At 45.1% G+C, this 15,179-nt stretch overlaps 1 protein-coding gene across 1 annotated transcript in view; it reads right to left on the reverse strand.

Moving 5' to 3' along the window:
* Window positions 1–10,998, reverse strand: part of TRPM8 (transient receptor potential cation channel subfamily M member 8) — a 30,003-nt gene extending 19,005 nt beyond the window's left edge. Inside the window, 6 exon segments of the mRNA XM_041464152.1 lie at window positions 377–549; window positions 856–1,033; window positions 3,980–4,136; window positions 5,579–5,652; window positions 6,778–6,882; window positions 10,957–10,998. Of these exon segments, the coding sequence (XP_041320086.1) occupies window positions 377–549; window positions 856–1,033; window positions 3,980–4,136; window positions 5,579–5,652; window positions 6,778–6,882; window positions 10,957–10,998 (729 nt within the window).
* Between the last annotated feature and the right edge of the window lie 4,181 nt (window positions 10,999–15,179).

Consider the following 15,179-nt stretch of genomic DNA (forward strand, 5'->3'; position numbering starts at 1 on the left):
CATGGGGATTTCAGAGCTAGAATAACCACGGGAATAGTTATTCCCTAAAGCAATGCCAGACATGGAGTTAGAGCAGCTGAACTCCCACAGAGACATGCCAAAATCTGGCACAGCTGAAAGCCTCCTCACCAGGCCTGATGTGTGGGACTAACTCGGGCATGAGAACATTTTACTTCCCTCCTGTTCTGGGAAGAGCTCCTGACGTTCTGAGGCCGAGCCTCCTTTCCTTCCCCACCAACCCATCCACGCAGCACTTGAGGACGTGGTTTAATTGTGAATTAAACACAGCGCTGGGCTGACAGCTGGACATGATCTTAGAAATCCCAGTTTGTCCGACCTTAAGCTCATGGATGGCTCCCTGAGCCCTGCTCCTTACGTCGCTGTCGGCCGTGCGGATGAGGGTTTCCCGGTTGGAGATCATGCCCCAGGCCGCGATGCCAATGGCCACCACGTTCTCCTCGGAGCTGCGGCTGATGGTGTTGTCTCTGACCACCTCCCCAATGTACTTCATCAGCCCATAGTGCGTCCCCCCAGTGAAAATCCAGGCTCCTGGAACAACACCAGTCACCTGGGGGAACACAGCCAAACGCCCACCCTCCCACGGCATCAAAGACACAGCCCAAACCCCTTTTGTGACCTTGGGGGTTGGCTCTTCCATTAAGCACAAAAGAGTTGCTACACAACTCACCTTATGTTATCACAGGCACCCCTGACTAAATCCCACTCCTGTTACTTCCAAGCCATTAATGTCACACGTGCAGCAGCAGCCAAATGAACACTCTGCTCCCCCACAGATCCCTTGAGCTGCTACCCCTGCAGCAAGGAAGTGACAGAGGCACAGAAGCAGGTGCTTACCCTTGGACTGGGCGATGTAGATCAGCCTGCTGAATATCTTGCGCATGCGGGGCTTGAGCGCGAAGTTCTTGGCGCCGCCAGTGACGGAGATGACGAGGTTTGGGGTCTTCAGGTGCCAGTGCTGGGTCATGAGGTCGTAGAGTGTCTCAGAGTCTGTGTCACACGACAGGCGGATGTACTTAGGGAGAGAAAATAGGAGAACAAACATAGCAGGAGATAAATTGAGGTGGCTGGGAGCAACCCGGGGATTGCATTTTCTTCTCTGCTGCACAGCCTCGTTCCAACAGCCAGGAGATGAAAGGCAAGGTGATGATGAAATCCTCGTTTCTTCCTCTGAAGCACCTTTATCCTTCCCCTACAACCAGGCACTCAACCCAGGTTCCTCTAGACAAGGCAAGAGCAGTGACCTTGGGCTTCAGAGGAGCTCTGCAAGGATGAACACACCACCACTACAGCAACTAACTCCAACGGTGCTATTTAAAGCTTAGATTATGAATCAGAGGCGGCATGGTTGCAAGTGAATAATAATAATGACTGTTGTATTTTGATTACACTATTCAAATAAATTCCAGGCTCCACGTGAGAGGTGTGCCTATCACTACACATACCCACTCCAGTGCTTCAAGTACAAGACAAAACAAACACATAGTTTGTAGTAAAGCTTGAACGCTCTACAAAGATGTTAAAAAGCACTTAAGGGAGATAATCTGGCTTCAGGTGGACGTAACATGTCTCCATTTATGTAAAAGCTTCTCTGGCCTTGTCTTGCTTTGCTATTCAAAAGCCCCTTCACAGTTTCATCACTTTTGGAAGACGTTCATGGGTGCACAAGCCAAATGCGGAGATGAAAAGGAGTAGCTTGGACCTGAAGCATAGAGGATTTCATATAAATTGCCCAGTACTTGCAGGAGAGCAAAATGAAAGGATTACTTTGAGAAGGAAATGTCTCCACCTAAGAGACACTGAACTTGAATAAAAATATTCATGTGCTCCAAGACAGGTTCCCAGAAGGAGTTAAAGCATTTAGGGCATCACAGAGGATGCTGAGCAGGCTCCAGCAGCTACACAGGAGAGCTAAGGGACTCCCACAGCTTCTGCCCTTCAGTCACAAGAAGCTTTGGGTGTTTCCCTGGAGAGGATCCCCTACAGGAGAGGGGGGAGCTACCAGGAAAACGACCTGGGGTCAGCCCTGCCCACAGCAAACCTGTCAGCTCCATGCAGCCGGTGAACTCCTCGGCTCAGCACCTCCCTCCTCCGAAGTACAAGGATGCCATCTCGTGGTACTGCTGGATGCTGCTCCCAGACCAGGGCTGTGATTCAGGAAGCCTTTCTGGGGTTTGTTTGGGCTCCCAGAATATTAAATCATTAAATGCAGTGACTGAGATGCTCGTGGATGCTACAGGGTCTGAGCAGCACAGCAGAAACAAAGAGCTCAAAAGCTGGACTTACAGAGGGTGAGGTTTTACAGAATCCCAGAGTGGTTTGGGCTGGAAGGGAGCTTAAAGCTTTAGTCTCATCCCTGCCATGAGCACCTTCCACTATTCCAGGCTGCTCCAAGCCCCATCCAACCTGGCCTGGGACACTTCCAGGGATCCAGGAGCATCCACAGCTTCTCTGGGCACCCTGTGCCAGGGCCTCACCACCCTCACAGTGAGGAATTCCTTCCCAAGATCCCATCTAACCCTGCTCTCTGGCAGTGGGAAGCCATTCCCTGTGTCCTGTCCCTCCATCCCTTGTCCCCAGTCCCTCTCCAGCTCTTCTGGAGGCCTTTAGGCCCTGGAAAGGGCTCTGAGCTCTCCCTGGAGCCTTCTCTTCTCCAGGCTTGAGCACCCCCAGCTCTCCCAGCCTGTCCTCAGACCTCTTTATGGGCCTGTTCACATCTAATTTCTGCTCAGAACTTTTAAGGACTCATGTGTCCTAAAAAGCACAGTGCAGGGTATAAAACTTTCCATCCCTCACTGATAACTGACAGCAATTCTCAGGTCACCCTGAGTTTGAAGTCCTCCCTGCTGTGCATCAACAGGAAATACTTGGCAATCTTCAGGAGCAGCAGGTGCCTTGCTGTGTAGGGAATAAGAACAGGGAATTAAGATGTGATTCCAGCCAGCACTCCAATGGGATGGACAAGGAGACCTATATGCAGTGTTTGAACAAAGTATGCTCTGAAATGTGCACAGTGGCCTTGAGAGTCCGCATGAAACCACTGAGGGCACATGAACTGATTTCCAAAGCTGGAAGTGGGGAAGACACAACCTAAGGAAAGAACATTTAACCTTTGAGAAGTCTGAAATATTGCAACAGAGCAAAGCACTTTTTTGTTCCAGTACAGTCACACAGCAGCTTACAACAAAGTAGTACAAAGCTAAAACGTGCATATAAAAAATTATGTGAAATACATGGATCTGTTTAAGGGTGATTTGAAACTTTCTGTCTCATTTCCCACTCAAGTGCCTCTTATTTCTGCTACTTTGCATAAAACAAACCAAATTCATTTACATAGCAGGCTCTGATTTTCCTCATTTATTTTGACTGTCCCAAGCAACCTGCACTGGTGTTAAATATCAGCCATGTGGAGGAGGCAGATGAGCTCAGCCACATGTGACTCCTCACAAGCATCAGTAAAAATCACCAGAAACAGCAACAGCAGCTATTTTCTTCTTCTCACACCTCCACTGTCCCCAGTCCAAGCAAAGACATAAGGAAAAAAACCCAACAAAGTAAATAAAACTTTTGAAGTTCCACAGACATCTTACATCCCTCCAGAACTCTCCATCCTGAGAAAATATTCAATATTCAATTGTTTATAGGCCTGAGCAAGCTGGTCTATGTGGATATAAAATAATTCAGGGATTATTTTATATCCATTCACTCTCATTCACCCGTTCTCCTGCCATGCCTGGAAAGAAATAATCTCTTTTCACTCCCATGACCAGCCTAACCAACAAGTAACACAGAAGGAATTATCCTTTGTTACCTATTTTCAGGGCTTGAAAAAACAAGTCTGTGTCCCTTGTAGCTTATCTCCTGCCATTAGAATAAAATCCATTTGACCTTCCCTGCTTTTGAGGAGCTCCCATTGGTACTCAACAGAGGCCTCATGAATATCCTTAATATTTCCACTTACCTTTCCTCTTTTTCCCAAGTTTTCAAACTGAATGTCCCCGAAGGCATCAGTAGGAAACTCCTTGGTGTGCTTCTTGTAGTTCCATTTTTCAGTGGTGTTAACCTGGGTGCCCTCTATGTGCTGATTTTCAGGGTATCCACATTTACATAAGTTACCCCTGAAAGAAGAGGGAATAAGACACAAGACCCCTGAGGAATCCTGAGCACAGAAAAGCGAGCTTTGCCAGCAAGGAAAGCAGCAGGTGGAGCTACAGAACCAGTTGTGTGTGGGACTCAACTGGGATTTACCACCTGACAAAGCAGAGCAGCACCTCATCCTGCTTCCTCCCCCAAAACCTGCTTCTGCCCAGCACTGGGAAGTGGAACACAGCTCGGGAACCAGGCTGTGCTCAGGGGTTCCTTCCCCTTTTTGTGCTCTTAACCACACAGGACGAGTTCACTGCATCTCCTCTCCCAAGTGACAGTACAAGAGGAAAAGGCCTCAAGTTGTGCCAGGGCAGGTTCATATTGGATATCAGGGGAAAAAACTTGCATGGAAAGGGCTGTCAGGCAGTGGTACAGGTTGCCCAGGGTTGTGGTGGAGCCATCATCCCTACAAGTATTCCAAAATCACGTGGATGTGGCACTTGAGGACGTGGCTTGGTGGTGGTGCTGGGCTGACTTGATTTTAAAGGTGCTCTCCACAGCCCACATTCCTGCTTCCTCAGAGGACACAGAGAAGGGGGAATTGCTTGTCTCCTTTAGAAAGATTTATTTTACTCTGCTGTACCTTGCAAATGAAACCAGCTTACCTTAAAAATATCTAGACAAAAATAACCCAGCAAATTCTGCAATCCTCTCCCAGAGGGCTTGCAGGAAGAGAAGCTGATGAGAACCAGCTCCTCCATCCACTGTTGGTGCCTTGCCAGACATCCCATTTTTGGTGGCAGAGGAGGACCCTGAGTGAGACTTTCTGAAATGAGACTAATTTCCCTCCCTCTCTGAGGCATTTTTCCTCCCATCTTCAGAGAAGAGTGGTGTCAGAGAGCCCTCAGAGCTCAATATTAGGATTTCTGCAGCTGTATTAGTTTGATCACTTTTCTCCTGAGACCAAAAAACACCACCCCAAAACCACAAAGCAACGTTATGGTCCTCAAACTAGCACTGCACTGGTACCTGTGCCTGAAAATGGAGCCAGTTTAATACCCTGTCTTAAGAGAACATCAGCCTGAGCAAAATCTAGTGCCTGTGTAATATTTGTGCATGAAATTTGTGATTTGGGTTTAAAAGGAAAATTTAAATTATGCAGACTTCTGATGCGTACACCTTGTCAGACACCAATACCAGTACTGCAGCCTTCAAGCATCCTATTGCCCCAGTTATGCTTCAAACAGGGAATTTGATATTAAACCCTGTGACAGAGCTGCTGGAAGATGAGATCCCTAGTTTTGCATCAGGTTACTTGTGGAGTAACTCAAACAAGAGGACTGAGGTGAGACTGAACTGCTAGATCTAGGCTCTGAACAAAAAACCCCAAAACTTTTCTCCATGCCTTTGCAGACAGAAATACCCTCATCTACGAGCCCCGTTCTTGAAAAACAAGATAAAAGTATCTCCTTACATGGACTTGGTGTCTTTTGTAAAAAAGACACATTCTCTCTTCTTAAAGTTTTCTTGGATGAAGTTGGCCAAATCCTGGAAAATAATTTTTAGAAGTTTATTTCTGGTAACTCACGAAACCGAAGAGACCTCAGTAACAGCACAGTCAGTGTGAACACAAAGATACTGCTTAAAACACTATGGCAAACATTCTTCCCAATAGTAAAAAAAATTAAGATAAAAAAAGGGAAGACAGTTCTTTAGGGTAGGAGCTGTTTTAATTCAACACACAAAGACCCCAGCAGGAGTCCAGAAGAGCTTCAAGTTGTCCTTTATGGGAACTCAGTGGAATGCGAAGTCTCTCCAGCTTGTTTAGCCATTAACTCTGCTATTAACTTTGAAACTCCCTGGAGAAGCTTTAGCTCGGGGGATGCAAATTCATCCCTAAGCTGCCTCTGCCAGCTAAGAAAGCAAAGAGAAATTCTCACTTGCTGATGACGTGTTGGGTTTTTTTTTTTTTTTTTTTTGTTTGCTTTTAAGTACAGCTCAGATTTGCAGGGCAAGATTTCACCAGGGACACAAAGGGAAGACAGGCAGCCACAGTTTAGTTTACCCGTTTGACACAACACTTGTGGTTAAACAGCAGGTAGAAGTTATTCCAAGCAGAAAAAAACATAACAAGCATTATATCCAAAACCAGAAAAATGGAAGTGAATGCATTCAACCAGTAAAAGTCACAATCGTGCGAGACCAAAAAAATAAAAGGAGGGGGGAAGCACTTCCCGAAGTCCTAAGAATCGGCCATTAAGACCTTCTGCAAGCCCATCAGGAGCAGGGAATCTGCTACAAAATTGCTGGAATCAGCAATCTTTCAGGCATGAAAGGATGTTTAACATAACCACATGTTAGCTGACTTGGCCAGGAAGCTGCGAGAAGAGCTTGGGGTGGTTCTATACACAGACAAATTTGTCTCTTGCTGCAGCGTGGGGAAGGTAAAACCAGAAGTGCTGAAGAAAGCACAATAAAGAGCTGCAGGGCTCTAAAGGAAGGCAATGCACCCTTTGGGCTTCACCGTGTCAGCTGCTGCTCGAAGGTCATGGTTAGGAAAGTGTCTCCATAAAGGGGAAAGTGACAAATCCATCACCATCCTGCTCCTGACCTGACCGAATTCATCGCCGCCGTGGGCCCCTGCCAGGACACCAGCGTGCACCAGGTACTCACAGCATCGCTGCAAGCCACGTCGATGCTGCGAGACATGCTGGAATAGAGGAGCCTGGAACTCTCAAAATTGCCATTCCTTCGGTGCCTCATGCTGGCCATGGAAACCTGGAAAAGCATGGGAGAGGGGGAGATGGAGGAGAACCAGAGAACAGCAAGGGCACTTTGTGCCCTGGCAAGGCAAGGAAGAGGTTATTTGAATCCAGCGTAAAGAATCAGGAAGGAGATTAGTCCTAAAGTGTGAAACAAAAATTCAGAAAAAATATTTTCTATTATTTCATACCACAAAGGGACTTTCTTTTATCTTTCCCCTCTCCAAAAGAACTCCAAGTAAACATCTTTTGAGAAAGGAACATACCTTAAGTGCCTTCCCATTCTGTTCATTCCCATATTTTAACTCTTTTGTCTCTGATAAGAAAGCTCAGGTTTATATATATGAACAGTCCTTAATTTGCAAATTAAAGGCGATATTAAGAAGAAACACTTCAGGCACAGAGGAAAAACTGCAGTGTTAAAGCAGTTGGCCCAGCAGGACCCCAGGAGCTTAGAGGAGCAGCACCCACCACTGATCCCACTCCTGGAACACTGACAGTCAACACATGCAAACCGAAGAGCAAGTGGATTTAAAGGATATTGGATCCAAAATTTAGGAAGTGACCTGTAGAAGCAAACACATTTCAATTGCCCTCCAAAGCACATCCCTGTGTTGAAGTCACTGTCTCTGAAGGAGTATCACTGCACTTGCAGCAAAGCACACAACAAAATCATATTTATTCTAATAAAGATATTTAAATTCCCTTCATGCTGCTCTCTGAATAATATTGGAAAAGGCCTTTTCCTGAAAGAAAAGCTGTCAACCAGTGAACATGGGGAGCTCAGAGCCTACTTGTGCTTCCACCACTGTTTTCTCTCCTGCCTTTCCCCTGCCTGTGTGCTCTGGGTTTGCCGCTGGGGTAACACTGCCACTGCATGGCACACAGAGCACCCCTCCCAGGCACAGCATCACTGAAGCATCACCCTGTAAATACAGAACTCCTGAGAGCCAAGAACCAGCAAGTGTGAAAATTTCCTTGGGGCACTCAGCACAGTAGGAATGGCACAGACAGTGGGAAGCTGCAGCTTCAGTAAACAGAATTGATGGAATGCGATGCGAGCAAGCCCCCACAGCAGTAAAAAAACGACAGCTTTCCACAAAGACACATATATTTACGTGTTATAGTTATTTTAAAAATCCTTTGAAAAACATTTCATGTTGAGGGGGAGCATGATTGACTCAGTGTTGTTTACTGTGCATGGCAGAAGCCCTCAGCTACTTCCCCCGAATTCTGCAGCATGCCCAGGGATCTGTGCCACTCTATCACTAATAAGTCATGGAAGAGCACAGAAAAAAAGCCTTCCTCCTCCTTCCCATCTCCTGAGTAGAATAGGAATGATTTCAACCCAAGAAAAGGAAAAAAAGGGCTGGAAAGTGAATGGCTGGAAGGCTGGGCCCAGAAAGGAGGGAACAGAATTAAATCCAGCTGGTGGTCAGTCGCCAGTGGGGTTCCCCAGGGCTCAGTACTGGACCCAGCTCTGTTTAGTATTTTTATCTCTGTAAGAAATGAAACATTGGGGATGGGAGTTCTTTTTCCAGGGTGGCAATTGGTAGTTAATGTTAATAAAGTTGACAAAGTTAATAGGATTTTAACTGGGAGTGTTAGTCTGTTGTTGAATGTACTTTGTTTGCCATTGTTAAGTGTTACTGTCTTACCCTGTATTTGCACCCCTGTACTTGTGTCCCTTTCCGTCAGGTCAGGAACCACTTCCCCTGCTCCCAGAGGGACTTGCACCCGGACTGAATTTTAATGAGGAGCTGTTGGTATTGTATGAACTCTCTCAAAAACCAGCAAACCAGCACATAAACTATAGTTTTAAACGGGCTGCACTACCCGGAATCACCCACCATTTACAGAGCCAGATTCCGTCCTGTCACCATGACTTGAAGAATACTCAGTCGGAGCTGGGAAGGGGCTCAGCCTGGAGAAAAGGAGGCTCAGGGGGCCCTTGTGGCTCTGCACAGCTCCTGACAGGAGGGGACAGCCGGGGGGTCGGGCTGTGCTCCAGGGAACAGGGACAGGAGGAGAGGGAACGGCCTCAGGCTGGGCCAGGGGAGGCTCAGGTTGGATATTGGGATAAATTTAATCCCTGAAAGGGTCGGCAGGCACCAGAACTGCCTGCAGCAGTGGAGGAGTCACCTTCCACAGAGCCACGCCATGGCTATTGGGGATTCTCAGCCCAGAGGAACCATAACTACCGTTAAAAATAGGTTAGAAACTGTTGCAGAATCATTGATAATTGTTAAGTGTGTACTGTTAGTTTGGTTGTTATCTTGTAAAAGGAGTTAAATGGGCATTTATAAGAAATACATACTGTATTACACACAAGTAAAGTGCACCCCTCCCCCAGGTGAAAGGAGCCAGCCTGGACAGAACTGTCATGGGCCAACCAAGAGCCTTAAACATTCGTGCAAATGAAGGATCCAAAAAGAAACCAATCCAAATGGACAAAAAAACAGGATAAAAGGGACATCTGGCCAGGGAAGCTGTGCCATTCCACCTGGAACATCGGGGACAACGCTGCTGAAGACGACCCAGTGCTGGCGCTGCAGCATCCTCAATGGGAACGCTTCTGCTCGGCCTGCGGGGCCCCTTGCTTTAGGCCTTTTCTTTTTATTATAATAAATGCTGAAATCACTTTTAGTACCAGGAGTCTGGTCCTGTTTTTAACAGCTACCACCCCCTTTACTCTGAACCCCTTTGTTGTGTGATCTCTCCATCCGTGATCCAAAAGTGACCGAGGAGGAAAGCCCAGCTGACAGAGAATAAGGGACCCAAACCTGACCCAAAGTTGGTCAGAAACAGTAATCGATAACGTGGGAATGTTTATTCCAAAAATGTTATCTCTGACGGGGCAGGCTAGTCAAATCGGATAGTAAGGAAAAGAGGGAAGCTGTACACAAAATACAGAGGGGCTCAGAGCTGGCACACATCATAAAGACATGAAAAAACACCTTGACAGTCACAGGCAGACAGAAACTCCATGAAACTGCAACTTGGAAGCTGATGGAAATCTGAGGTTTAAGGACACAGGCAACTCTGCACTGGGAGATGTATTTCCTAATAACCCAGAGAGCAATTCTTAATATTTCATATGACTAATGTTCAGTGTAAAGATGGTTTTAAAGCTGTAATTCGAGATAAAAGCCCCAAGGAGGGTAATTTTATTTAGGTCTGGATCTACGCAACTTATTTATTGACAGTTTTACTTTCATTGTTGATTTGTTTAATAAAATTTAACACCAGAAAAGTGACTATGGACATAACTGCACAGAGAGGAGATTAAAAGGAAACAAGGGCATTAAATTATTAATTCCAAACACTACAGGATTTCAAGTTTGCCTCACTGCTTTCATAAATAATTTATAAGAACGAACAAACAAACTGAAGAAAGTTAGTGAGAGTGCAAAGAGCCCCCTGAAAACGTGGTATTTAATTTTAAATTCTGAAAAGCCTCACTGATAGCACAGTGTTTAGCTGATACCAGTGAGCGACGCTCATTAACTCTGTGAGTGTCGGAGATAACGCAGCAATTATACATATTTTAAAAGATGCCACACAGCTGCAGTCCACGGAACAGGCAAACTATTCTTTTGCTAACACATTTCCAGCCCATTAAATTCAATATGTAAGTATTCAAGGCATTGAAGCATAACTTTCTTAAAACAACATATATTGAGAAAGATAACCATTGGATAGACTTCACAATAATCCTCTAAAGTGTAAGACTATAACTATAACTATAATTTCAAGGAGCATATCCAAGGAAATCTTCAGCCTGAGGTGACTTTTAAAAAAAAGAGAAAAAAAATTAAAAATATCTAGTTCTAAAGAAACAAATTAAGAGGCTTTTAGAAGCTTGCCTGCAATTGAAAAAGCAAGACCATCTCCATTCTCAGGAAGCTGCCAGATACATGCAACCACTATTTGCATTAACAATTCCCAAAATTTGCTTTAGGTGAAACCTCTCCAGCAGCAGAGGATGCCGCTGAACTTCAGCTGCACCTGCTTGCACAACTTCAGTAAATTCAAAATATATTCACTTAAGGACAGAAAACCCAGCATGTAACCAGTATCACAGACTTACCAAAGTCTCCAGAACGTGCCCCAGGACTCCTTCTGCAATCATAACTCCAAGAGGAAGGCTCTGAAATACCCGAGCGGGCAAAGCCCCACCTTTATCTGTGTCATGCCTTCCTTTTAAGGGAGGGAGGGATCGTGGCCAGGAGAGAGAAACAGCAGAGTTATTCACCAGCTCCTAATGAAGGCTTAATTGCAGCAGGGTGCAGGAATGGCAGCCCAGGTTATTTGTGACAGAGATGTTTGCTGTCCCACCTGCTGCTGCCCATGGGCTGCAGGAACAGATAACACCACAGCTCCTTTGCGGCACCAGCAGCACCAGTAAAAAGCCAGGAGTGAGAGAAAACGCTTGTGGGAATAAATAATTAGATTTTAATGTAGCAGATGATAATGAAACAGCTGTAAAATCAACACCTATTAATCTAATTTACTACAAGGTTGTTGAAGCACTGTTGAGTGCAATAGAGGATTTTAAAAGTGTTTTTACTCAACAAAAATCAGAGTCAGTTACTTAATTTTTTTGTTTGACATTCAGCGTGGAGCAATCTGGTTTTCTCCTGCCTTTTACTTAAAGCTTTTCACTCAGGGAAAAGCAATTTCTATTGCTGTGATATTCAGTGGCTCCATGGAGAGATGGATTGCTCCCAGGCCACCTTCCTTGCAGAAAGCAGTGCTATCCCATTTGCTGCTGGAGAACCTTCTACTGCCTTTTAATCACCCAGTTTGGACCAGTTTAGGCCAGGTTGGATTTGGCTTGGAGCAACCTGGTCTAGTGGAAGGGTTCCTGCCCATGGAAAATGGGGGGGGAATTTGAGTTTTGAGGTCCCTTCAAACCTAAATAATTTCAGGATTTTAAGTTTCAGAGTCATCTTTCCTTTTGTGATGGAAGGTAGGTTTATTTGTCTTAAATCTCACATTACCTTGGCATATACACATCTGCATTTTCATTTAGGGGCTTCACGACATATGGCAGCATCTGACAGCTCCCTGAAATGTGTGTGTTGAGAAAGACAGAACACATCCAGTGACCCACTGCTCCTAAGGAACATAAAGAAAACAGATTTCAAGGATTTGCAGCTAAACCTGAGAAGGAGCTAAATAGCTCCTGTGCATTTTCTGTTTCCCTAAAGCAGAGTTTTCATGGACAGCAGCACCATGGTCGTGCAGCAACATTCCTGAAGTACTGAACACAAATCTGTGGTTCATACCTGCAGATAGTCCCTTAATCACTGCCCTGTGAAACCTGCCTGACTGGCAACTCTCAAGAAAAATAACTACTCAGTACATAACTACTCAGTACATAAATATTTAAAAATAAAATGTTTAAATCCTTTAAAAATGTTAGTTCACAGTTGAGAACAAACCTTTCTGCCTGGTCCTCTTAGGTAGATCAAACCTGGAAAAGAGACAGATTTTTTTGGGGCCACTTTACTGTTCTCAAGTAAGAAATTTGGTATACCAAACATAAGTCAAAAATGCTCTCTGAAAGTTTTTAGGGTAAAGATAATCAATATTTCCCAAAGACAAGAGTACCTCTGTGGGCAACAATTCACACTTCCCAGCATTCCTGCTTTCTTGTTTTGAGAATACACATACAGGTATTCCAAATCTACAGGAATATGTTAATATTTACTGTATTCCAGCAAAATCAGGGCTGACTCCAGCAGAGATTTCAGTGAGAACTTGCCAAACTGCACAGCACGTCCTGTCTCTTCCAATTCACAGAAGTTATCTAACTCTGGGTTTGGACCAGACAGAGCTATTTGTGAACAACCAAAAGGTGTTGTTATGGAGCCTGGCCAAAGAGCTCTGTGTCTTTCTGGTGAGCAAGCAGAAGTTTACATCCTCAGGATCAGAATCCTTGTTCTCTACGCAGGAATCAAAATGCAGTGAGCGCTTGTATTACTCAGAAGTGGGAATTCACATAGATACAAAAATATTTTCCATTCATTGTATTGAGAGCAGTGAAGAGACTGTGAAGAAAAACCCTTCTTCTGCTTCTGAATAAGCCTTGTGATTGTTTAAAATGAAGTATAAAGCCAGAGAGCAGCTTTAAGGAAAATGGTGCCTGAAGAGCTACAGGTATTTGAGCCCTGCAGCCCCCACTGTGCACAAAAATAGGTACAATGGGATTTAATTCAGTGGCTGGCAGGAAATCACTTTCTCTCCCAGAACCCGTGAAAGCTTGAGAGGGGCTTTTTATGGGCGAAGGCAGAATTGGCAATGTACCGTGAAATCAAGTGACACCACAGAATCCCAGAATGGGATTGAAAGGGACCTAAGAGCCCATCCCATTCCACCCCTGCCATGGGCAGGGACACCTTCCACTAGCACAGGCTGCTCCAAGCCCCTGGGCCTTGGACACTCCCAGGGATCCAGGGGCAGCCACAGCTGCTCTGGGCACCCTGTGCCAGGGCCTCAGCACCCTCACAGGGAGGAACTTCTTGCAATCATCTCATCTAAATCTCTCTTCTCTCATTTTAAAACCACTTCTCCTTGTCCTATCACTATATCCCTGTGTAATATATATGAACTCTCCTGTAGAGTTCATTTTGGGGATGGGGGATGGGGGGGGGGGTTGTGTCTCTTTTTAAAATTAATTCCGTCTCAGTTCACCACACCAAGCAACATTTTTAATGCCAAGGAGACCATCACTGTCTGACAGCATTGAGATCACCATTACTGGCCATGAAATCCCTTTTTAGGAGCAATAGTTTTTTGGCTAAGCTTTGGGCACATGTAACAACCTGGGATAGTGGAAGCTGTCCCTGCTCATGGCAGAGGGAGGAAGAGGATGGGCTTTGAGGTCCCTTCCAACCCACACCGTTCTGAGATTCTATAATTATTATCCCACTGCTGCAAGGCAATGTCTTACTGGAGGTTTTAGTGTGGGGTTTCAAAGCTTAAGCTCCACAGAATCCAATAGTTAAAAGTATGATGGATCAAAAAGGCAAAAAAACTAATACTTACTCTGTGGAGTGCTAATCATGAACATTCCCTCATCTCAGCTCTCCCCATGGATTGCCAGAGAGAACAAAATGTCAAACACTGTCGTAGAACAGCCAGGGTACTTACTAATTACAGCAGCTCAAACAAAGCGTTACATGGAGATTCACAAAGAACATTTGTATCCCCAAAATCCCTCTGGATTTCTCTTGCTTTGGCTGCAAGCTGTTAACACTGCTCCTGTTTCTGAGCAGGAAACTGGCACTGATGCAGCTGCACACAGAATTTCATTTGCTGTGCATGACCTGCCTTATGCACCCCTTTATTGCATGTACAAAAATCCACTTCTCCCCTTCTTATCCAAGCTGCAGAAGCCCACCTTGAACAGGGATAATAGCTGGTGTGTGGCTCCTCACTCTCTTCATGTTGGGATTTTGGATTCATAACCTAAATGGGAGCTATAAGGTAACGTTTGAGCACCCCTCATCCTCAGAAGCATCTGGAACATAACAAGCATGAGCACAACAAACCTGAGGAGAAACACTGATAGTTATCTGCCATAATAATACAGGCAATTTGTTGTCCTAATTTTGGGTTATATGCAGGCACAGTAAAATGAGGAGCCACAGAAGGTCTTCTTCAGTGCAAGAAAGGTCAATGAAACTACTCAAACTAGACCAGTGTCCTACCCAAAGCAGAGGTGGGATAAGTCTTGTTACAAACCAATTTGGCAGCAAAAGCACATGTGGAAGAGGTTTTACAGTGACTGCTGTGAGCCAGGGAGTTGGATAAAAGGATCCATGTTTGATAAGAAGATCCATGTTTAGCCCTGAAAGAATTTCCTACCAAGGTCGCTGACATAGAAACCAAGAAAGAAAGAAGGATGAATAAGAGAATAAATAAGAGAAACCTGCAACTGCCCATTCCAGTAAGCTCTTAGTTTGTGTCTTCTATCCAATGAGTAAAGTGTAAACTTATGAGCTTTGTAAGAATGTATAAAAAGCATGCATACTAAAACAAAAGAGGGATTTGAAGCCTTCTGAAAATGGAGTGTGTTGTTTTGCATTGTCTCCATTTAAACTATGAGTGTCCCAACTACAACAAGCACAGACATCACAACTTCTTTGGGGTTTGGGTCTTTAAAAATCTTGGAGAAGCCTACAGAGCACTTTTCTGTGGTGACAGCTGCTCAAGTTCTGTACGCAGGCAACACTTTCTGGTTGCTCCTTTCTTCTGCATTCGGGAAGGCAGGTGCGCTCCTGGCACAAACCAAGTTTCCCAGAA

Source organism: Pyrgilauda ruficollis, unplaced genomic scaffold, assembly GCF_017590135.1.
Source record: "Pyrgilauda ruficollis isolate IOZ18807 unplaced genomic scaffold, ASM1759013v1 scaffold172, whole genome shotgun sequence".
Lineage (NCBI taxonomy): Eukaryota > Metazoa > Chordata > Aves > Passeriformes > Passeridae > Pyrgilauda > Pyrgilauda ruficollis.